The 21,564-nt window shown below is 44.5% G+C and overlaps 3 protein-coding genes across 3 annotated transcripts; all 3 read left to right on the forward strand.

Annotated features, from left to right (window-relative positions):
- The first annotated feature begins 519 nt into the window (after nt 1-519).
- LOC144740190 (dixin-like) lies at nt 520-7,877 on the forward strand. The gene is made up of 18 exons (XM_078623048.1): nt 520-582; nt 1,236-1,365; nt 1,710-1,835; nt 2,051-2,282; nt 2,517-2,618; nt 4,252-4,292; nt 4,481-4,584; nt 5,037-5,120; nt 5,329-5,382; nt 5,529-5,579; nt 5,686-5,790; nt 5,865-5,918; nt 6,039-6,110; nt 6,478-6,581; nt 6,841-7,012; nt 7,289-7,383; nt 7,513-7,621; nt 7,794-7,877. The coding sequence occupies exons 1-18, from the start codon at nt 520-522 to the stop codon at nt 7,875-7,877; spliced, it is 1,782 nt and encodes a 593-aa protein (XP_078479174.1).
- A 1,669-nt stretch (nt 7,878-9,546) lies between these two features.
- DLAT (dihydrolipoamide S-acetyltransferase) lies at nt 9,547-15,725 on the forward strand. Its single transcript, XM_078623049.1, has 14 exons — nt 9,547-9,807; nt 10,518-10,619; nt 10,738-10,862; nt 10,954-11,110; nt 11,950-12,076; nt 12,292-12,488; nt 12,605-12,737; nt 12,856-12,923; nt 13,494-13,595; nt 13,750-13,857; nt 13,927-14,045; nt 14,494-14,656; nt 15,369-15,505; nt 15,596-15,725. The coding sequence occupies exons 1-14, from the start codon at nt 9,547-9,549 to the stop codon at nt 15,723-15,725; spliced, it is 1,929 nt and encodes a 642-aa protein (XP_078479175.1).
- Nucleotides 15,726-18,016: 2,291 nt separating this feature from the next.
- On the forward strand, nt 18,017-20,753 carry LOC144740192 (immunoglobulin superfamily member 11-like). Its single transcript, XM_078623050.1, has 6 exons — nt 18,017-18,181; nt 18,722-18,788; nt 18,867-18,998; nt 19,325-19,480; nt 19,725-19,847; nt 20,563-20,753. Exons 1-6 carry the CDS (start codon nt 18,017-18,019, stop codon nt 20,751-20,753), a joined length of 834 nt encoding a protein of 277 aa, XP_078479176.1.
- Nucleotides 20,754-21,564: the final 811 nt, after the last annotated feature.

Here is a 21,564-nt window from a genome sequence, read left to right on the forward strand (position 1 = left end):
TTTCCTTTTGGATAAGTGCACTGATATCCAATAAATGTATGAGAAACAATGTCTGTGTGCATACTATGAACCATATTATGATCACATTTTCTGGGGTATTTGGCTTATATGTTAGAAATAAGGTATTCATGTTTTATAAGATACAACACATACCATGCAGTTAAGTGTATAAATAATTATGAGGGTGAAATAACAATTTTGTTTTTATTATTTTTGATAGATTTGATATAGATAGATGAAATACTGTGACATCAGCTTGTAAAATTATCCCCATATGCGTACCGGAAGAGCTGTGTACGATGGTCTTATTTTGAAACGTGTCACCGGAAAAATGTGTAATTCGCTGACTTGACCCCGGTTCCCTGGCAAGAATAACGGTAGCCGTTGCCTCGGATCACTCAATTGTTTCAGCTGGTTGACGTTTGTCAAAGTACAGCATTAGTAAGGAGTTTTTGCTTGGCGCCACAAGCTAATGGTGCTAGCCAGCCAGCTAGCTTAAATGGAGTTTCGAGTTAAAAGATGATCGCCTCACTCTCTAGAGGAAGTTTGCTGGATGAGGTTCTGCATGGGGGCTTTAACGAGGTAACATTCACCCAGAATTTAACAATGATACACATTTGATAGGAAACGTTTAGTCAGTCATGAAAATGGCCACAATTAAATGTACTAATTAGTTCAGCATATTTGCGGCTTGTGTCGCAAACGTATTTGCTAACACTTAACACTACGTTAGCTAGTTTGCTCCAATTAACTTCTATGGATTGGTGACGTATCTTGCGATAACTCTAGCATAAGTTCTAGTATCTAATGTTACACTGGCTGTAGATTATGTTGAGTTAAGATTGGATGTGCAGAAGACAATCGTTTCATTTCGTGTGGCATTTTTCTCTTTTGTGTCGGGTGGGTTGGTGCGTAACCCGGACGACGGGCTGTCACGTGACTGAACGGGGCCGGTGATGGTGGAGTGGTGCTCGCCAGCCACTGTCGTGGGACGATATTTCTTTAGAAGTTCGACCTATAAGAAATATGCGATTTGACTTTGAAGAGAAAAAAATAGATTACTAAGCAGCTGAGACAACAGGATGGCCGACCAAACACATACGACTTGGTCCTAAATAAAGACAGGAACTCGTTTGTTATGTCATGGTCTCATTCTTTTGTCCCCTAATGAACGCGTCCTCCCCATTCTAAGCCCTATACTGTGTGTGTGTGTGTGTGTGTGTGTGTGTCTGCAGCAGCAGTTGGCTGCCTATGTTTCCTGGGTGAACTCTCAGCTGAAGAGGACACCAGGGCTGAAGCCCATCACTGACCTCAGATATGACCTGCAGGATGGGGTGGTTCTCATACAGCTGATTGAGATAGTTTGTAAGTACACGTTCGTATTGTGCTTGTGCTAATGAATACACACGCGTTAGTCTATATTTGGATTACTTTGTATTTGATCATGTTTTCTTGTGTATGGCTTTTGTAAACCCTCATCTGAATAATCCATAAAGTGGAGTCATCATTTTTCAGCTCTGTTAGATATTATGAATAAAAAAACTTTGTATTATGTAGAATGTATGTATGCATGCGTTATCATACAAACATAGGTGGAGGTGCAGACCAAATTGGAATCAAACAACAATTAGTGGAATCAAAATAGGCATGTGAATGGTAGTTACAGCCATAGTTCATAGCAGTGACTTGTTTTCTCTCTCATTTATCAGCTGGGGAAGTTCTTTCAGGTGTGTATGCTACTCCGCAAAACAAAGAAGAAAGCAGGAGGAATGTGGAGCAGGTTTTGCAGTTCATTTCCTCCAGACACATACGCATGCCGCACATTTCTGCGAGAGGTAAAGAATCAGCGTTTTCTTGTTGCCTTCCTCTTCCTGTTGAGGGCAGTGTTTCCTAACTCATTTCTTTTGTCAGAGGTGCCACAGTGATGCTCACAATAAATGAACAGCTCTCTAGGAGCATGGTCTAACTTAGTGTAAGAAACAATGTGCACACAATGCAATTATTTATTGCAAATGTATTAGTTTACATCCTTTTTGCTCTGTTTTTGCAGACATTGTGGAGGGCAATCTGAAATCAGTGATGAGGGTGATTCTGGCGCTGGCTGCCCACTTCAAACCATCAGCCAATCACAGGATTGCTTCTGGCAGTGTGAGGAGCTTGAAAAGAGGTTCTTCCAGCCACACCTCTCTGTCCACTGTTGCACTGGTACAAGGTGCAGCGGCGGCACTGGTGTCAGCACGACTTGATGCTGCACAGCCTGCAAGTGCCACGCGCATTCATGGGTATGCTAGCTGCAAATATCGTGCAATTGGAATTACTGACCGACAAGAATGACCACAGACCCTTGTTAATATATTTTAATACCACACTGTTGTTACACGCTGCAGTCATGGTCATAGTCTTTGCTGGCCTCTGCTGGTATGAAATGTCATTGTTACATGTTGAGATGAGACCTCCTTACTGTAACTCTATGCTCCTATCTATTTATCAATTCATAACACCTTTTTTTTTTCCAGTGGCTTGGGGTTGGACAGGGAAAAGAGTGTCTGTGTTCGTGCACTGGTTGAGCAGTATGAGAGAGGAACTCCAGACGAGCAGGAGAACACTCTACCTGACAGGTAATCTGCTTTTCCACTGGGTAAAATAATAATAATATACCAGGGTTGATGTTGAAAATGCTCTCTGTATATAGTGATACCTGTGTTCTGTGAAATGCAATGACATTATATCCACAACTAACCCATGTTGCTCATGATGGCAGCATATTCAAGTCTAATTCCTCATATAATCAGTATATGGTTTATCTATTGCTATTTTTATCACTTTATGCACAGTAGTCACTTTGGTGGACAGCTGTTTAAAACCCACCCTGGACACTTCTGTTACGCCTTCAAAATCATAAAATGTTGAATGAATGGGTTAAATTCATGGTTTAAAGACATTTTGCCCACAGCTTATGAAGCCATGCTCAAAGACAAGAAAGTAATTAGAAACACTTTCATGTGTTTTGTCGTACATCAGATTTGTACACGAATGTTTGGTGGAAAACAAACCTGGTGATTTTAATATTCTTGACTAACTTCGCCTTAGTCTTGGTGCAAGCATTTATGCAATGTTGCGCCTTTTTAAACATCTATTTAGGGAACAGCAGACTACATTCTCTAGTGTTTGTGAGTGTGTGTGTGTGTGTGTGTGTGTGTGTGGTGTTCTCAGTGCCTGACAGAGCATATGACTGGTGTTTGGTCTTCACTCTGCTGTGAGTGTGTGTGTGGTCGTCGATACTTAAAACAGAAGCAGATGATAGAGAAAAGAAGAACTCTGTAGCTCTCTGCGGCGATCACATGCTGACCCTGACGTTGTATTACTGTGTACTTTTTGACAATCTTTGTGTGTTTTCTTACAGTGTCTAATGTTTGCGATGTGCACAAGATCAGTAACTATAGTGAGGATATGGTTGTGTTTTGTGTAAACAAACCATTAAACACTGACGAAAACCTGACATACGTAGCACAATCATGAGGGTGATGCTGCACAGGGCCATTGTTCCCATGGTAACGCTTAGCTAGCTGGAGGGAGAGGGCAGGACTTGACAAAGCGCGCAAGAGTTTGTTGAGTTTGAGTGCTCAAAGTGTCTCTTTGCAAGTATTATACACACTTCAAACCACCCTTGGTGCACTATGGGAGGGACGCAGTTTAAATGGTAAGGCCAGACACCATGTGGCTCTGTGGGTTGGTGTGGGTTATTCTGTATGTGTGTTTAAGTACATGCCTCTTGTGCTGTGGCCATAATCCTGCCACGATGCTTAGATGTGATGAGAGGCCGCATGTCTGTGGTGGTATTTGGTCACATTCTGGTTTGTAAGTGCTCTGATTTCTTGGCAATCTGTCATTTAATTTTTCTTTCCTCCTCAGATTTTTTAATACACAATATGCTTAGAAATTTCATGCAATACTATTACTATGGTTGCCAGATCATGTGGATTGACTACTGGTATTTTTTACTTAGTTTTCAAATTTGCAGTTTAATTTCCTAGAAATACAGATATGATTTTATCTGCTGATAAATGCTGTTGAGGCTTTTTTCTTGTTTAGTTTTTCCAGTTTATGATTACATGTACACATTGAGTTGATATTTAAATTTTTTTTTAAAAAAACACAATGTTAAATAAATGTGAATTCAAGCTCAGAAAATCTTGGGTTGACATGGTTTTGTGTTTATTTGCCCATAATTTCCCTGTTTCTTTCGAATAGATGGATTAATCAGTACTTTGTTCTTCTTAAGCATCAGCATGGTAAGTCCACTGCCATCTCCAAGACCGCCATCCAGCGGCCACTCAGGCAAACACCGGGAAGAGCATCAGCAACAGGATAGCAGAGGTGAGCGCCACAAACGGACGTGTGATTTGATCAGCACACATCACCATTTGTAGCTGGATAATGTGTGTGCTTATTGTGTCTGTGTACATGTGCACACCCGTAGTGGAGTCATCTCATGGTCTTGTCGAGTCAGCGTGGGAGGACTCTGTCGGTGAAACTTTGGAGAAGGAGGTGCAGGAGACTCGTAAGATGGTGTCTGCTTTACAGGTACATTTATTGTACATTTGTGTGTCTTATTGTTCACTGAGCTAATATTGGTTAATATTTCTCAAATCATTGTACTTTTACTTTTCCCAGGAAATATACAGAGGCAAAAAATCTATCACAATCGGGTTTATTTGTGGCAGTAATGCTGGAACACTGGAAGTATTGTGCCAGGTCGGCGTTGTGAAGTGTTCTGGCCAGCAGGGTGTGCTTCCACTGCACAACAAGTCCATTTGTATAGAATTCTCTAAGAAAATGAACCTACTGACATTATCTCAATAAGGATTTTTCCTGACAGGTTTATGTCCACAACTTTTATTTAGTAAATCATGGCCAGAGTCTTTTGAATTTGGACTTACATATGTTGGTTCTATTATGAGAGTACTTCAACAGATACAAGTGATATCCCAGTCATACTGCCTGGTGTCATATTCACTGGTGTTTTGTGTTTTAAGGCCCTGCTACTTGATGGTTCTCTGCCTGAGGATGAGCAGGATGTGTCTCTGACTTTGGAGCAAGGCAATCCTGAGCAGCGACTGGTGGGTTACCAGTCCGTCTTACTTTTTCTGTCTTGATTTCATTTTTTTGCCCTTCCTCTCTTATTTTTTCTTTCTTTCACTGGCCCCTGCGGGTTCAACAGATCACATTTCTGAACTCTGTGCTTGTGCTTGTGTGTGTATCGGAGGGTGACAGGAGTATCAGTTTCCTGTGCCTGTTCACACACCCTCTTTTTTTGTCGTGTTGCAGGTGGTCATTCGCAGCCGTTTGGATCAGAGTATGGAAGAGGCTCGAGATCTCAGGGTATTTATATTCTTTTTAGGCTGTACAGAAGATGTCCGTCTTCTTTGGCTCTTGTCTTATTGTCATTCCTTACTGCTAGAATAAACCTTTGGAATGCACAGGGTGATTAATATTTAATTCAATTCATTGTTTGGTCCTGTCTTTAGAGGGAACTGTTGCGCTGTAAGCAAGAGATGAGAAACCTGCAGGCAGTGAAGGTAAACACCTATCCGGAACAAATTTAAGAGTTAGATATCAGTTTTGTTGTACTCTACAGTAACGTGTTTAAAATGCAGATGCTTTTGATGATTTGTAAATATGCAGGATGCCCAGCAGCAGAGAATCAGCACTCAAGAGGCATCAATACTTCATCTGAAGCAGGAGCTTATCAGAGCCGGCATCACTAAGGATGAGGTCAACAACCGTAATGTATGAACACCTGAAATCAAGATTTCCTTTTTGACGTCATTTCATCTCTTGACTGGAGATGTGTTGTGTTGCAGACGGAGCTACAGTGGAAGCTGGAGGAATGTAACAGGCTGTGGGGCGACTGCAAGGTAAATTCTCCATCTTCCAGTGTAGTAGTGCGGTAACCCCATAGGCTACACTGGCTGTTCCTGCTATACAGTCTGTGGATGTTTTACAACTAACTGTTGCTCCTTTACTGCTTTGTGAAGAAGGAGATAGGACAGAAGGACCGAGTGGTGCAGCAACTCAAACAAAAGCTTGAGGAAAGCCAAAGACAGCAGGTATGCCAACCTGTTTTATAATTAATAAAAAGAAGAAGAAATAAAAAACAGGCAGCTACTTCAGATTTTCAGCTCAGTGCCAAGTATGAAACCACATGTTATAATGAATTAAATGAGAATATGTTGCGTGACTCTCTTGGCCTTCACAAAGCCTTCTTTATATCAGATTGCAAGTTTTTTTCTTTTCTTTTAGAAACATTACTTGTTCAGAACAGAAATAAAAATCATACACATTTAAGCTTATATCACAAGAATAGTACCTAAATGTACTATGATGCATGCTTGCATCATCATAGTACATGCTCGAATTGTCAGGATCTAGTTGTGTTTGTTTTGCTGTATGTTGTATTGTTTGTCCCGTCGGCAGAGTGAGTTGGGAACAGAGCTAGAACATAAAAACAACCTGCTGCAGGAGCTAATGAACAGAGATCTACAACAGGTAGTGGTATTCCACTATGCTGTAATTATTCTGTGATGAATTCTTCGTAACAGGCATAAAAAGGTGGACAATGCATTTTTTTCAGATTCCCACTTGCATAGAGAACAATGGATATTGTTACTCTGAAAATCCAGCCCCCCCTATGTCAAGTGTAAGTATGTCTAGCTCTGTTTATACAGCTACTAAGCTGGACGCGTGATGCAAAGAAGACTGCATTATATTTATGGGCAGGTATAAGATAGACCCGGTATAAATTGTCTTATGACATAGAACTTGTATATGCATTCTTAGCCTTCGTGTTTGTGTCTGTTTGCAGGCAGAGGAGGTTCAGCTCCTCCAAGATGCACTCAGGAGTTTGAGGAACAACTTCAGAGACCATGACCCCCAGCACCATACGCTTGACACTTTGGAGCAGGGAATTGTATCACTCATCGACAGACTGCATGTCCTGCACACACACCGGGTACAGATACGAGTACACACACTGAATGACTGAGATGATAATGATTAATCATCAGCAGCTGACTGGTTTAATATTTTCTCCACACCTCTGCTGTAAAATAACCAGCCTGTTTCACTTTTATTGAAGGGAAGAGGGAAATCGCCGAGACGCAAAGGTCAGAACACAAACTGGTTCCGTGCACAAATAAGTAGTAATAAGTAGCTGTAGTTTACATCTACAGAATACATGCACACATACATAGAATGTTTAAATATGGTTGTATTTTGTTTTGCAGAGGTTTGCCAATCCAACAACATCTCTGCTTCCTCCACCAAAATCCTCTATTTCACTGGAAAATCCTCTACACCCTCTATGATCAACATACCAAAAAGGTTTTTTCCTCTCCCTAACATTTATCGATGTGTCACGTTATTGCTGAACTCGCCTCAAACTTTAATTTGAAGGGATGCCTTGAAGTTCAAAGCTGCATCACAAATGTCTCATTTCTACACACATTGTAGGCTGGGTGAGGTAACGCTCAAAGATGTTAAGGCAGCTGTGGACAGAGAGGGAGACTACAGGTACCATTTCAAAGCCTTGGACCCTGAGTTTGGCACTGTGAAAGAAGAGGTAAGAGAAGGCCAAAGCTAAGACACAGGTAACTGGAGAGTAAACAGAAATCAAACTGGGGGAAGTGTAAAAGCTGAACAAACCTGACATGCTGTCTGTTTTTTAAAGCGTTCCTGCCATCCATATAGTCTCTTTATGTGGTACTGATATTATTTCACATGGTCTGTGACAGTTATTCCTGGATGGAGCAATTGTTCCAGGTTGGGAGGGAAAAATTGTGGCCTGGGTGGAGGAAGACCGTGGTGAAGAAAGGTAGCGATTTGTTCATACTTCTGTGTATTTCATTTCTTTAATTGTTTAACAACGTGCTTTCTTTTATGTGTTAGACCAGTGTAGGTTCAAACAGAGGAAGAGGAACCTGACAGTCACCCCTGCTGGTTTCTCTGATCCCAGAGGTTCATCAAATGGAGACTGACAAAGGAGATTCAACTTTTGTTTCACACAAAGAGTTGTTGATAGACATTTTGGTTTATTATGTAGTACTAAAAGCTACTAATAATCCTGCATACTATGCTGTTATTATCATAGAACTCAGTGCCTTTTTATCCTGTGCTTGTTGTTGCCAGGCTGTAATTGTTGGACTGAAACAATGTGGAACTGTTCATAAAGGTGTGGATGTGAAATAATTACATAGTCTATAGGTTTTCAGTGTCACTTTTCATTCATTGTGCAGCCTTTAAAATATTTGTTACATGATAGAAATGTACATCATCCGACAAATTTCAGTCTTGATGGTTTGCTTAAGTGTACATACAGTATTTTTGATAGTAACAGTAAATAGGACAATCATTTAATGTGACTAGCATTGTTATATGTGTTTACTGGCACAGCAGCCTGCATGTTAATAAACATGCTCAATCTAATCTGCTGTCACTGAATGGAAATTACTCAGGCTGGATTGATGTTCATGCAGAACTGCAGATGAACAGTATTTATGTTTATGAAATAGTTTTGTATATTTGTGTAAAATGTTTTCACCATATCCTTAAAGATTCAACGTCATTGACTCGTTGACAGAAAGTTGAGTCTTGGTCCTGTTAAATAATGCTCTGGTTTGAGCTGAAGCCATGAACCATCCTGCTATTTATTGTGTGAGTGTGTGTTTGGACTCAGGATGGACCTAATGTCAGGTGAACGGTCAGAACAGGCTCAGCTGGAGACTTTACACAGTATGATACCCAGCGCTTGCGTTGAGACCTCCAAGGACCACACAGAATACACACTGTGATGTAGAGAGACTGAACTGGGATTTCACACACTTTCCATCTGGGGTAATTGTTTTCACCCTCTCTAACAAGCCAACAGAAATATGCAGATATGAATATCTCTGTGATATTTAACTCTTGATTTGCCAGAACTACCACTGCTGTAAAATGTAAAGTTCATGTAAGGTCTATTTTTTTGTTTTATAGAATATGAATACAATCTCCAAAAAATTAAATAAAGGGCTTTTCTTCAATGTTTGAAACACATACATTCTAAAATAAAACTAGTTTTGTTTGTAAAAGTGACATGATGTTACTGCCACCGTGTGTCTGGTGATAAAATTGCAGTGATCGTTTCCAGATTGACATACGTCATATGTCAAGTATTGACATACTTTGATCATTTAAAACAAACAAACAAAAAAAATAATTTATCTAATCAATCAATCCGGGTATGTATAAGTGTTATTTCTGGTGAAGCTACGCCAAGTTGAATCTGAAATGGTATCGTTTACGACAGTTATTGCGCACATACGACAGGGTTGACAGCAGAGCCGTAAAGCGTTGTGTTTAGAACTGGAGGAGGAGGTCATTGGAAAGTGAGGAGTGAGAAGCAGTCAGCTGTAGGGACACAGAGCTTTTGTCCCGCTATACCTCAGATGCAGGTGTCAGATACATACATTATTTAACAGTTGTACATAGTGCTTCAACCGCTGCGAAATGCTTCGTCTCATCCTGCGGGTCAGGCCGTCCACCGGGCTGTCCAGCACCCGTCCCCTCCCGGTCGGGCCTGCTGCAGCTGCCCTCAGCACTCGCTCCGTGCCGGCAACCAGTTGCCTGAAGCGTCTTCATAGCGGAGCTGCGCCCAGGGTGGTTTGCTCAGACCCCCGCTTCCGTCACACAGTGTCCTTTCTGCGGTGTCCCCAGATGGCCGGAAGCAGTCAGGCCAAACGCTTCTACAGCCTCCCGCCGCACCAGAAGGTAGCGTTCCCTGACGGGTTTCCGGTTGCTATAGCACCAACGTTACGCTAGCATGACCTCACAGTAGCATGTGCTAACCTAGCACTGGCATGTAGCCTGCTGAGCTTCGTCTGTCATATTAGAGGTCAAATCTGGTCTAAAATCTCTGGTTGCGGTGTGTTGTGGCAGAAATGGTTGAGAAATGTTTTGTCAGTTGCTGTAAAACTGACGTCTTTGGGTCAGGATTTGACTGTTCGCATAATTAGTGTTTACGATAGAGCATACAATAACTTGGCCTTACCACAGTAAGTTGACATTAGTTACTGGAAGGTTTCAATTCCCGTCTTCCCCCAGAAACTGTCAACAAGATACTGTTCCGTAATTCCTCCTGCTGAGCAGGCTGGTACCTGCTCAGCAGCCACCATCATCAGGGTGAATGTGTGAGCGAATAAGCAAGCAACACTTGTATGTTACTTTTTATTTCTCAAAAGGCCATATTTAAAACTTCCATGTCAACCGTCTAGTTTGCCCCAGACAGCATTGATGAAATTGGGACATAAAAATACACACCATTACAGGTTTTCCACCTTCCTATCTGGTTTGAACAGAGCCATCCTTTGAATGGATGCTACTGTCAAGTAAATGAGAACAGTAAATTAAAGAGCTTTTGCATTGTTGATCGCAGTGACATGTTGGCACATTTGAATGAGAGGTTGTTTTGGGTTCAACAGGTGGAGCTGCCTGCACTATCGCCCACGATGCAGACGGGAACAATCGCTCGCTGGGAGAAGAAGGAGGGAGACAAAATCAGCGAGGGTGACCTTATAGCTGAGGTTGGGAACTATGTGTTTGTGCTTTAGTTATCAGTGCAAGAAGCACCACTGTGATAAGAAACTTTTTTTTATTACACTTACTTATTTCTTGAAATCAGTCTTCAATGTGACTTTGTAGGTGGAGACTGACAAGGCCACGGTAGGTTTTGAAATGCTGGAGGAGTGTTATCTCGCCAAGATCCTTGTTCCCGAGGGGACCAGAGATGTGAACATTGGATCAGTAATCTGCATCACTGTTGACAGGTAGGTGAAGCTGGTGAAAATATATATATATATTTCTATATATCTGTAAATATGTCAAACATGGATGTGTGTGTGCCCCCCCCCCCTGCAGTCCTGACCTCATCCCAGCCTTTAAGGACTTAACATTGGACTCACTTACAGCAGCTGGGGCGACTGCTTCATCAGCTGCCTCCACTCCTCCTCCTCCTCCTCCTGCTGCTGCCGCCGCTCCAGCAGCCCCAGGCAGCTCTTACCCTCCACACATGAAGGTGCGTCTGTCCATACATAGGAATTAAATTAAAGAGCAGCGGGGCGTGTTCAAAGGTAGTTAAAGAGTCAAGTAATGCAGAGTGTGTTTACAGCCACAGCGTCCCGCAGCTGGTGCTGCACCTTCATCAGGGTGCTTCAGTCTGTTAGTGGACTGTACATCCAAGTGACGCGGACCCTTACGCTGAGGCCCGACGGCATCTGGAGTCTTTCTACTTCTGTGTCTGTCAGTCTGCGTAGCTCCGGATTGAATCTTGCCACTGTGATTTGTTTTTTTTTCCCAATTGTCAGTGTTTATCTTTGTTTACATCAGTGGGTTGTGACTGAAAGTGGGTGGATCTTGTTACCACACTAACTGCAACAATTAGAATAATTTTATGCTCACTTTTTTGGTAAAAAAAAAAAATGTATATGCTCAGTAGACACAGAAGTCACTCCAAGATCGGTTATTCCCTGTTTTCTTCGTTTACTTGAAGAGATAGTCGTTGAACATGAATGGACCTTGTTACTGCACTTACTACAACAAGTGTTGGATTATTTTTTGCTCATTCATTCAGCCAAAAATACATATTTTCATCACTTCTATTTTCTATGTGAGACCTGGGAAAGTCATGTGAAGCTCACAGTCCAATCATGGTTGTTGCCGTCTGCGGAGGTCCGTGTAGCCGAGCCACTTGACGTTGTCTGTAGTGTACCCTGTCGATTTGACGTATAAGCGTAAATTGGGCTTCAGGCGTTCTATAAATTTGCAGGTCTGAAGTCTGTAGCTTTAAAGCCACTTTGGGTAGAATTCAATGATCTTTGGAGCTGGCTCCAAGTGTCATGTATACATGTGTTACAGATCACACTTCCTGCTCTGTCTCCCACCATGACGATGGGCACAGTGCAGCGCTGGGAGAAGAAGGTTGGAGAAAAGCTGAGTGAAGGAGATCTGCTGGCTGAGATCGAGACAGACAAGGCAACTATTGGTAAAACGTCATGAACTGTCCAGTCCAGTCCAGTGTCGGTGTTATTAAACAGCTGGATGAGGTCACACTGTTACTGCACAATGCTCAGGGGTGTTTGATTGCTTTCCATCTGCCCACTGATTGTGATCGCCTGTGAGTGTGATCACTGCACTGGTCCTGTATTATTGGGTGACGGGGGAAGACAGCTCACCTTGCTTCGTGTGTGGTCTGCTCAGGCTTTGAGGTGCAGGAGGAGGGCTACTTGGCCAAAATCATGGTGGCAGAGGGAACGCGTGACGTCCCCCTGGGAATGCCCCTGTGCATCATTGTCGAGAAAGAAAGTGACATTGCTGCCTTCAAGGATTATGTGGAAACAGGCGTGGCTGAGGTTGCCACGACTCCTCCGGCACCAGCACCGACTTCAGCACCAGCAGCAGCAGTGAGACACGCAGAAAACACGCATCCATAGCAGAGAATGTCTGATTTCTCCCCTCGGACCTTCGCTGCTGTCGTTCCTTCATTTGTTTCCTCTTGTTTTTCACGTCTCAGGCTGCAGCGCCAGCCACTGCAGCACCCAGTCCTGCTCCGGCAGCCGCAACACCCAGGAAGGGGCGTGTGTTCGCCAGCCCTCTTGCTAAGAAGCTAGCTACTGAGAAAGGCATCGACCTGGCACAGATCAGCGGTAAGTCTTTTGTAACGGGCAGAGATGGAGATACACTGTGACGCAGACGAAATGTGACAGCACACTGAAAAATCCAGGAAGGGCAGTGGAACACATGACTGAGCAGTTTTCTGTTCAGGTTCTGGTCCTGATGGGCGCATCACCAGGAAAGACATCGAGGGCTTTGTTCCACCGAAGGCGGCACCAGTAAGTGAGCTCCAAACATTTCCTGAATTCATGACCCCAGTTCATGAAGCACGTTTTACTTCTGGAAAACAACATCAGTAGGCTGATTCTTCTTCATTTGGTTGTTGCAAAGATTCAACCTATTTAAAACACGCCACAGTTGTAGCAGTTATACACAGACATCATCGGAATCAGAATTACTATTATTAATTCATCATTCATCTTCAGAGGGAAATTTATTCCTCAGAGCTAATCTGAGGAATAAAGAATTTTACTCAAGTAAAATTAGCTAAATTAACAAAAAACAAAACAAAAAAAAACTGTAAGGTAATGTACATGTATTAATATAAAAGAATTGAAATAGGAATAAAAATAGAAGTGTGCTTTTCTAAATTATATTATATATATTATATATTAATTACACACGCACACAGACACACACTGTATACATTTTCAGTTTTTTAGTTATGTACACACACAGAGAAGTGAATGTACAGGTGAGTGAGTATATGCAGAGTAAGTGTCAAACTAAACACCTGAAGGACTCGTTGTGACTGGTTTTGAAGTCAATGAAGTCATGTCCTCCAGCAGGTTGCAGCTTCTACTCCAGCTGCAGCTCCAGCTGCACCCGCTGCAGTGTCCGCTGCACCCGCTGGGATCTTCACTGACATCCCTATCAGCAACATCCGCAAGGTGAGAGCGCGTTCTGTAGCTGCACCTGAAATGTCGGAGCATCCTCAGTGACACGTTGAACCTCCATTGGCTCCCAAGGGGGGAGGATGTGCAGCAACTGGTGGAGCTGAGGTTGATGTGTGTGTGTGTGTGTGTGTGTGTGTCTCCCCTGCAGGTCATCGCTCAGAGGTTGATGCAGTCCAAGCAGACTATCCCCCACTACTATCTGTCTGTAGATGTCAACATGGACCAAGTGCTGGAACTTCGGAAAGAACTCAACATGGTGCGTGTTTGCCAATAGTCGTGTAACAGAGTCAAAGTTCTGCCATTGAAAAAAAACCTCCTCCTGCAGGAGGTGAAGGCTCAGAACATCAAGCTCAGTGTGAACGACTTCATTATCAAAGCCAGCGCACTCGCCTGCCTCAAGGTCCCTGAGTGCAACTCGTCCTGGATGGACACCGTCATCCGCCAGTGAGTCCACACCGACAGCGTCAAAGACCAAGGTCACCTCTGGGTGGGGTCACTGGTTCCGGCTCCAGATGTCAGTAACCTCAAAGGAGCCATAACTAGGTCATGGACAGTACATGGTCACTAGGTCAGGTCAGATCTGATTTGTATTGTGCCAGTTACACGGTACAAATCCAGTTTTCAACACCACTGTAATAGAAACCCTACATTCACATGAGGAAAAAACTGCACAACTGACTTGTTGTGTATATAGTTCCATGTCCATATACTTCATATACCAGTAAGAAAGCAGTGGCAGCAAAAAAACTGTCTAAAAACATGAGAAAGTCTTTGTTGTTGACTTGGCTCAGGATCAAAGTTAAAATGCCTTTTTTCCGACAGTCAAGTTGCAGTCAAGTTGTCCCAGCTTTTAAGTTGCGTTGACAAAAGCGCCGTGTCTCCTTTCTCCCAGGAACCACGTGGTGGACGTGAGCGTGGCGGTGAGCACAGCCAGCGGCCTCATCACGCCCATCGTGTTTAACGCCCACACCAAAGGCCTGGCTGCCATCAGCTCAGACGTGTCTGCTCTCGCTGGCAAAGCCAGAGATGGCAAACTGCAGCCGCACGAGTTCCAGGTGACGACACCCGTCCTCCACCCTCCTGTCTGTCATGCCCCTCCCACCACCGGTTCTACGGTTCACCACTCCGCTGACATTCACCATAGGACCTGCTACCTGCTGCTCTTCTTCTTTCTCGTACCCCCTTCAATACTAAAATGTCACGTCTACAAACTGACGGCCTCTGAATGGCCACAGTTCGTAAAGCGAGAGGGACATCCCATGTACTACGGATCTACCGGCAGTGTTACATCACGGCACTAGCTAACGTAGGTACAATAGTCAACGGTCACAAAAGTCATCCGACAGCGAACAGAGCAGTGACCATCTCCTCCGTGTCCTGTTGTTTGTTTGTGTATTTGTCAATGTAAGGAAGTTTATTTTATTGATGTATTTGTAACTATATTTTTATATATTGTGTGTGTGTGTGTTAAAACAACATTCATTGAACTTCATTGAACTTACCCTTTTTATTTGCATGCCTCTAAGGTACTTTGCTGCAGTTGCCTATTAAGAATAACAACATGATGTGAAATATGACACACTACAAATATGATGTCAGATATTCTCTGGAAAAAATCAAGAGAAGTCTGGAAATTACGGGGGAATGGGAAAGATGGAATTTTGAAATTCCAAACGTGTAGAAACCCTCCAGACCGAGTAGAGCTGGAACTGTAGTGGATAATGGATTTTTAAATGGATGATGGAATGTCGGGTGTTTTTCCACCAGGGAGGGACGTTCACCATCTCTAATCTGGGGATGTTTGGCATCAAGAACTTCTCTGCGATCATCAACCCTCCTCAGGCCTGTATTCTGGCAGTCGGAGGCTCCGAGAAGCGTCTGCTGCCTGCCGACAACGAGAAGGGGTCAGTGTCGCTCTTCTAACCTCTTTCCCGTTGAGTGTGAAGCCCCTCCGCTCCTCACGTACTCATGCGGTCGGCGCTGTGGTGTTGCAGCTTCGACGTGGCCAGTGTGATGTCTGTGACGCTGAGCTGCGACCACCGGGTGGTGGACGGCGCCGTCGGGGCTCAGTGGCTGGCAGAGTTCCGCAAGTTCCTGGAGAAACCTGTCACCATGCTGCTGTGACCGGACTGATCATCAGCTCAACAGCGGCGACGGGCTGAGGCCCCTCACTGAAGACCTGGATGGTCCTGTGATCGGCCAGCCTGCCATCAGGTCACTCCCAGTTCCCCTGAAGAGGGAAGAGGCAGAACTCACTCCACGTACCTGTCTGTCTCTCCCCGTCGCTCCTCTCTCTCTGTCACCCCGTCTATTTATTGAGGCCCCCGTCAACAGACCAGGGGCCCGTTCCAGGAGGCAGCTTTGTTCATCCATCTGCAGAATCTTTGGCTTTTCAGGGTTCCTGATAAACTGAATTAGAATAGATGAAACAATAAAGGTGTTTGGAACATTCTGCAGTTTTCACTGAACCTGCTTTCTGGAACGGGCCCAAAATTAGTACTATTCTATTTCTAGAAAGTATATTTACCCCCTGAGTGGTACAGTTTTCATCTGTGTGTGTGTGAATGTGATAACACAGTCTGCAAACTGGTGAGAATGAGGTAAAAGGTTTATTTTCAGACACACAGTCTCCAGCTAACACACACACAAACACACACACACACACACACACACCTGTGGTCCAGATCCTCACACACCAGTATTCAGTCAGTTTGGATGCACAGTGCTGTCCATGTACGGTGGAGACGTGACACACTGAGCTTCCAAACTAGTGTCATCTGTGTACAGCCCTGAGTAACAAACCAACAAATGCTCTCACTTATTTTTGCCAATTCTGTCTCTTCCACAGTTCATTTTCTAGTCTCAGAGTCAAAAAACCTCTTGAACTATCCTGTATTTTACAGCTGAAACGCACAAAGCTGGAGCTGGGTGGCGTTTGAATAAATTTGGAGGTGTCAACAAATGCCGGAGCTGCTTTGGTTTGGGATTATTTTCATAGAATTCTATTATAATTATAATAGAATTAACAGAAAGATGAAGAGATAGAGTGACAAGTTCCATCTGTCACGTCCACGTTTCACCGTCAGTCGTGTGTGTTTCTACACAAACTGATCTTCATCCGAATGTCGTATTGTTTTCAGGGCTGAACCAGCACCAGGTTTTGATCGTCATAATCTGCTGTTTTATTGTCTGGAATATTGAAGAGATTTAACGTTAACAGCTGTAGACGCTTGGATTGAGAGACAGATGTGTCTTTGAGCTCTAAGTACAGGACAGATGAGGAACGTGTCCGTTCTGTCACAGATGTTTCTAGAAACAGACTCAGCAGCCAGCTCCTGTCTGGACAACTTCCATCCACAATTGTGTCGACACACCACGTCAATAAGGCATCAGTGACACACACACACACACACACACACACACCATCATCATCATCATCATCATCCTCCTCCTCGGTGGAGCTGCTAGTCAGACTAGTTAACCTAGTTCCTGTTAACCAGACCACCCAAACCAGTCTGCACCCTGAGCACCACCCATAGGTCCTCCACTCAAACCGGGCGGGGCGTGGGGGCAGAGGGGTGCTGTGAGGATAATGCGTCGGGTGCATCGATACATTACTCATGCATGCCTGGTTGTGTGGCCGGCGCCGTGCGTCCCCCCTCCCCCGGAGCCTCCTTTCAGCCATGGCCGCTGGTGGGAGATGCTTCCTGTGGACGCTGTGTGTGTGTTTCAGCGCTCTGGAGACCGGTGAGTCGATCGTCTGCTTTCCACATTCAGTCGGAGGTGATGGAGCTCGGTGAGGCCGTTTGTAAACGCGTCCAGGAACCAAGTGGAGTCTCCGCTTCACTGGACACGACAGCTGAACCAAAGTGTGTTAAAGGAGTAACAGAGGGGTGTGTTCGCCCCTCCAGTCGTGACAAATCCACCTGAACGTGACATGTGTCGTGATCTCAGTCACTTTGTAAAGTTCTGACGTTGTTCCTCTTTGTCTTCCAAAGAGTCTTCAGTTAGATTCAAAAACTGCTTCAGTCATCAAACTACGGAGCTGAAAACGTTTGACAGCAGATTCGGGCAACTTTGTTGGAGAAACACTCGTGTAAACATGCGCTTTTCCACATTGAAAATTATTTTGAAACGACTGCGTGAGGACGATGTTGTGGGAAAACAGTGACGTGAACTGACGAGTTCTCAGAGAAGTGGGCTGTTGTTCCACCCACTTTGTGATGGGGTGGGCTCGTCCCCCCGAGCTGTCTAGTGTAATTAACAAGTAACACACACACACACACGAACAAAGGGTCTGTGGATGACAGGGGGGAGCCACAGGGGAGAGGGGTTCAGTATGTCAGTAATGATGAAAACAGGGAGGAGGATTGTTGCTATGCCAACGCTGACGTTAACCAAGTGGCCCCGTGCTGATGGACGCAGCTGCACTCAGGGTCACGATGAGGGAATCCAGTGTGGAGGTGGTTCGGGGGGATTCCGTCGTCCTGCCCTGCTCCTTCTTCACCTCCAGCCCCCTCTCCAGACTCAATGTGATCTGGACCCTGGCTCCCTTGTCCAGCCCCGAGGCCCCGATGCAGGTGTGCAATACACACACACACACACACACACACACACACACACACACACGCACATCTCTGGATGGCTGAAAGTTGTAGAGACATTGTTTAATTGGCGTTAATTAACCCTTTAAGCCCTCAGCTATTTTACAGACCTCAGCTCTGAAAACACATACCCATGATATAAAAAGAGTCCATCTCTGCCACCATCAGGTGGATTTGTATAATTCTAATAAAACTCAGGTCAGATCAGTTTGACATGTGTAGTTTGTGTTCTTTGGGTGATTTCTGGCTGATGATTTGATGGATATGTCTGGAATCTGTGGACTGTCTGCTTTCATGTCAGGGTTGTTTGTGTTTGTGTGTTCTACATAAAGTCCCACGGAGTGGGCTGACTCGGTGGCACACATGGACTTTGACATGTGATGATTCATTTAGTTGTTCTTTGGGTCACGTCAACATGACCGTATACTTTTGATTCGTGCTTTGTTTCACCCTGTTGGGGGACCCTCGGGTTTTTGGGGGTAAAATGAAAACTGTGAGTGTCACTCTCACCTGCAGGTGATTGTGTACGACCACGGACAAGTGATTGAAGACCCCTCCCTCATTGGCAGGGTGGCGTTTACAGGTAAAAGCATTTGCATCCCACGTGTTGATAATAAGCCATTTTCTCTCCAGAGTGTAAGTTGATGTAAACCCCCTGCAGGTCTACCCTGGAGCGCAGACATCATCCTGAACGGCACACGAGTGTCAGACGCTGGGGTTTATCGCTGTATGGTCAATAACCCACCGGAGGTGGCCGATCCTGGAATAGGAGAACTCGTGCTAAATGTTCTGGGTAAATGTGTGACACCCCCCCCCCCACACACACACACACACACCCTTCAGCACTGGTTTTATCTGATTATCAAAATGATGATTAAATAACACCCTTCTCCTTCCCTTTGAACACTAAACTTGGGTTCCATCATCAGCAAACAAGTATTTGTTGTCATGGCGACCATCTTTGTAGTCGTCTTTGATACTGGTCAGAGAGGAAAGATGAATAAAGTAAAACTTTTCGGTGGAAGAGATAAATCCTCCTGAAGTGTTCACGTCTCACAGGCAATGACTGAGATGTTTGATCCTCTAGAACCCGTTAACTAATCATCTGAGTGTTTGCAGCTCCGCCCTCGCTGCCTGAGTGCCAGTGGGAGGGACACGCGGACCTGGGAGGAAGCGTCACGTTGGCCTGCACGGTGGCGGAGGGAGTTCCCACGCCCGAGATCCACTGGGACAAACTGAACCCCGAGGAAATCTCACTTCCAATCAACATGGAGGGTCAGACTCACACAGAATCATTTTAAATTTTATTACTCAAAAAAAGGAAGGGGGCCGAGAACACAGCCCTGTGGTGTGCCAGTGTTCAGGATGAGAGAGGATGAGGTGCAGCTTCCCATCCTGACATTTTGGGCTCTTGTCGTTCAGAACGTCCATGATCCTCGTCCACAGTGAACCGTCTTGATGTGTTAATTTGACTATTTCTCACCAGTCTCACAAGTCTTCCATCTCCTCTCTGTCTCAGGTGATCTTACCGGCTCCGTCCAGATTGTCAACGTGTCGTCTCAGACATCCGGCCTGTACCGCTGCTCCGCCACCAACCTGCTGGGAACAGAGAACTGCTACGTCAGCCTGTCAGTCTACAGCCGTAAGTCCCCGAACCATCATGTTCACCATGTTTCACAGTGCAGATGCTCCTGAAAGGTCACAGATACATTGTGGTGATATGACCAGAAGTAGTTACGTGTAATGGCTTTACGTCATTTAATCTGTATTTAATTCGACATGATCTTCTATATTTTGTTTATTGTTTAAACTTTGCTGCTTTAGTGCCGTACATTTCTCCACTTTGGGACAATAAAGGCTTATGTTATCTTATCTTATCTTATCTTATCTCATCGTAAAAGCAGACTAAACATAACTAATTAGTTACATTACTAGAGACAAATGTTGGAATTGTAATTCAAAGTTATTTATGGAAAAATTCACGATCACAATTTAAATTGGACAACTGGACAATTTCTGCAAAAACCTCAGCTGTATATTATTTTTGTTGCCTTGTGTGTTTTTTTTTGTAAAGGTTCTGCTGTCGTGTTTAAATGTGGTTAATTGAAATAGTTTCAGTATGATTACATTTTAAACATGTAAACTGTGTTTGTCACCAGTAACATAAAGTACCTTTCCAAACTCTTTACATACAGTATAGTACACATGAGTATGTCGAGTGTGTCCTCCAGTGATTGGAGGTCCCAGATGTGTCAGTGACTGAGAGAAGAGGACGTTTCTGACACTCAGCTGTTGGCGTTCTGCTGTTAGACTTCAGACTTCACCCCCCTGCTGACGTCTGTGCTCCTTGTCTGCAGCCCCCGACAGCTCCTCGGGGGTCCTGCAGGGCGTGCTGCTCACTCTGTCCATGAGCCTGGTGCTGCTGGCTCTGCTGGTGCTGGTGCTGTGGCTGCACCGCACGGGCCAGGACCGGATGTGGAGGGAGGAAGAGGATTGTTACAATGAAATACGCTACACGCCGTCTCTGATGAAGCGTTCCTTTGTTTGACACCTGAACGACAGACGTGCACCGAGCAGACGTTGGGTAAAAATACGTCCAGACCCATGTGGTACACTTCCCAACTTCCTGCCAACTGATGCATCACCGTGCTCAAACACATCTTTGGAAATAAAGTCCTTATCGATGTGGGGTTGTTAGTTTTTTTCTCTCCCGAAGCATGTTCAGGTTTTAAATCTTTCACTCAATTCCTTTGAAAGTCAAGGCGTCATTAAACCTTCATGATAGCTACGGGGCTGAATCCAGTTCATCCTCAGAACCACCGCAGCACTTCTATCGACCTGCCCTCGCTCCATCTCTCTCCACCACGGCGGCATTCACACATTTACCTGTTTGAAGACACACACACACTTACGTGGCCGCACATTTGATCAAGACAGGAGCTGGAGGCTGCTGCGCAGAGGGTCACTGACCCCGACCCCGACGCTGAAGTCTGCAGTTAGTTTCAGTTCAAACCACTTTTCTTTCCAGTGTTGTTTGCAGTCTTGAGATTGATTTGTGGGAGAGGAGGCTTCAGCTGCAGGTGAAAGACGTCCTGTTTGTTTGATGACAGATAACCGTGTCGAATGCAGGTGGCTCAGGCAGCGGCACCGAGCTAAACGCATCTTCTCTCGGCTCTCAAGTGGCATTTTTCATCGTGTGAGCCACAGAAATGTGATTTAGGTTTATGGCATCTGTCGCTTGAAGTAAAAAGGTGAAACTCACACGGCGTCGTTCCATAGCGGTGTGAATCATCCATCCAAACCTGCGTTGAGGGGGAGTCAGGTCCAACTGCCCACAAACAAACAGGGATTCAGGAGAC

The sequence above is a fragment of the Lampetra planeri genome, unplaced genomic scaffold, assembly GCF_965212315.1.
Source record: "Lampetra planeri unplaced genomic scaffold, kcLamPlan1.2.h2 scaffold_1956, whole genome shotgun sequence".
Classification (NCBI taxonomy): Eukaryota; Metazoa; Chordata; class Hyperoartia; order Petromyzontiformes; family Petromyzontidae; genus Lampetra; species Lampetra planeri.

What these genes read in the sequence shown, in the direction of transcription:
- LOC144740192 (XM_078623050.1), top strand. Translation starts at nt 18,017, where the DNA reads ATGGACGCAGCTGCACTCAGGGTCACGATGAGGGAATCCAGTGTGGAG. An exon ending in GCCCCGAGGCCCCGATGCAG is followed by an intron (nt 18,182 to 18,721) that starts GTGTGCAATACA and finishes TCTCACCTGCAG; the next exon opens with GTGATTGTGTACGACCACGG. An exon ending in CAGCCTGTCAGTCTACAGCC is followed by an intron (nt 19,848 to 20,562) that starts GTAAGTCCCCGA and finishes CCTTGTCTGCAG; the next exon opens with CCCCCGACAGCTCCTCGGGG.
- DLAT (XM_078623049.1), top strand. Translation starts at nt 9,547, where the DNA reads ATGCTTCGTCTCATCCTGCGGGTCAGGCCGTCCACCGGGCTGTCCAGC. An exon ending in CACCGACTTCAGCACCAGCA is followed by an intron (nt 12,489 to 12,604) that starts GCAGCAGTGAGA and finishes TTCACGTCTCAG; the next exon opens with GCTGCAGCGCCAGCCACTGC. An exon ending in TTCCACCGAAGGCGGCACCA is followed by an intron (nt 12,924 to 13,493) that starts GTAAGTGAGCTC and finishes GTCCTCCAGCAG; the next exon opens with GTTGCAGCTTCTACTCCAGC.
- LOC144740190 (XM_078623048.1), top strand. Translation starts at nt 520, where the DNA reads ATGATCGCCTCACTCTCTAGAGGAAGTTTGCTGGATGAGGTTCTGCAT. An exon ending in TCTTCTTAAGCATCAGCATG is followed by an intron (nt 4,293 to 4,480) that starts GTAAGTCCACTG and finishes GCACACCCGTAG; the next exon opens with TGGAGTCATCTCATGGTCTT. An exon ending in AGATGGTGTCTGCTTTACAG is followed by an intron (nt 4,585 to 5,036) that starts GTACATTTATTG and finishes TTGTGTTTTAAG; the next exon opens with GCCCTGCTACTTGATGGTTC.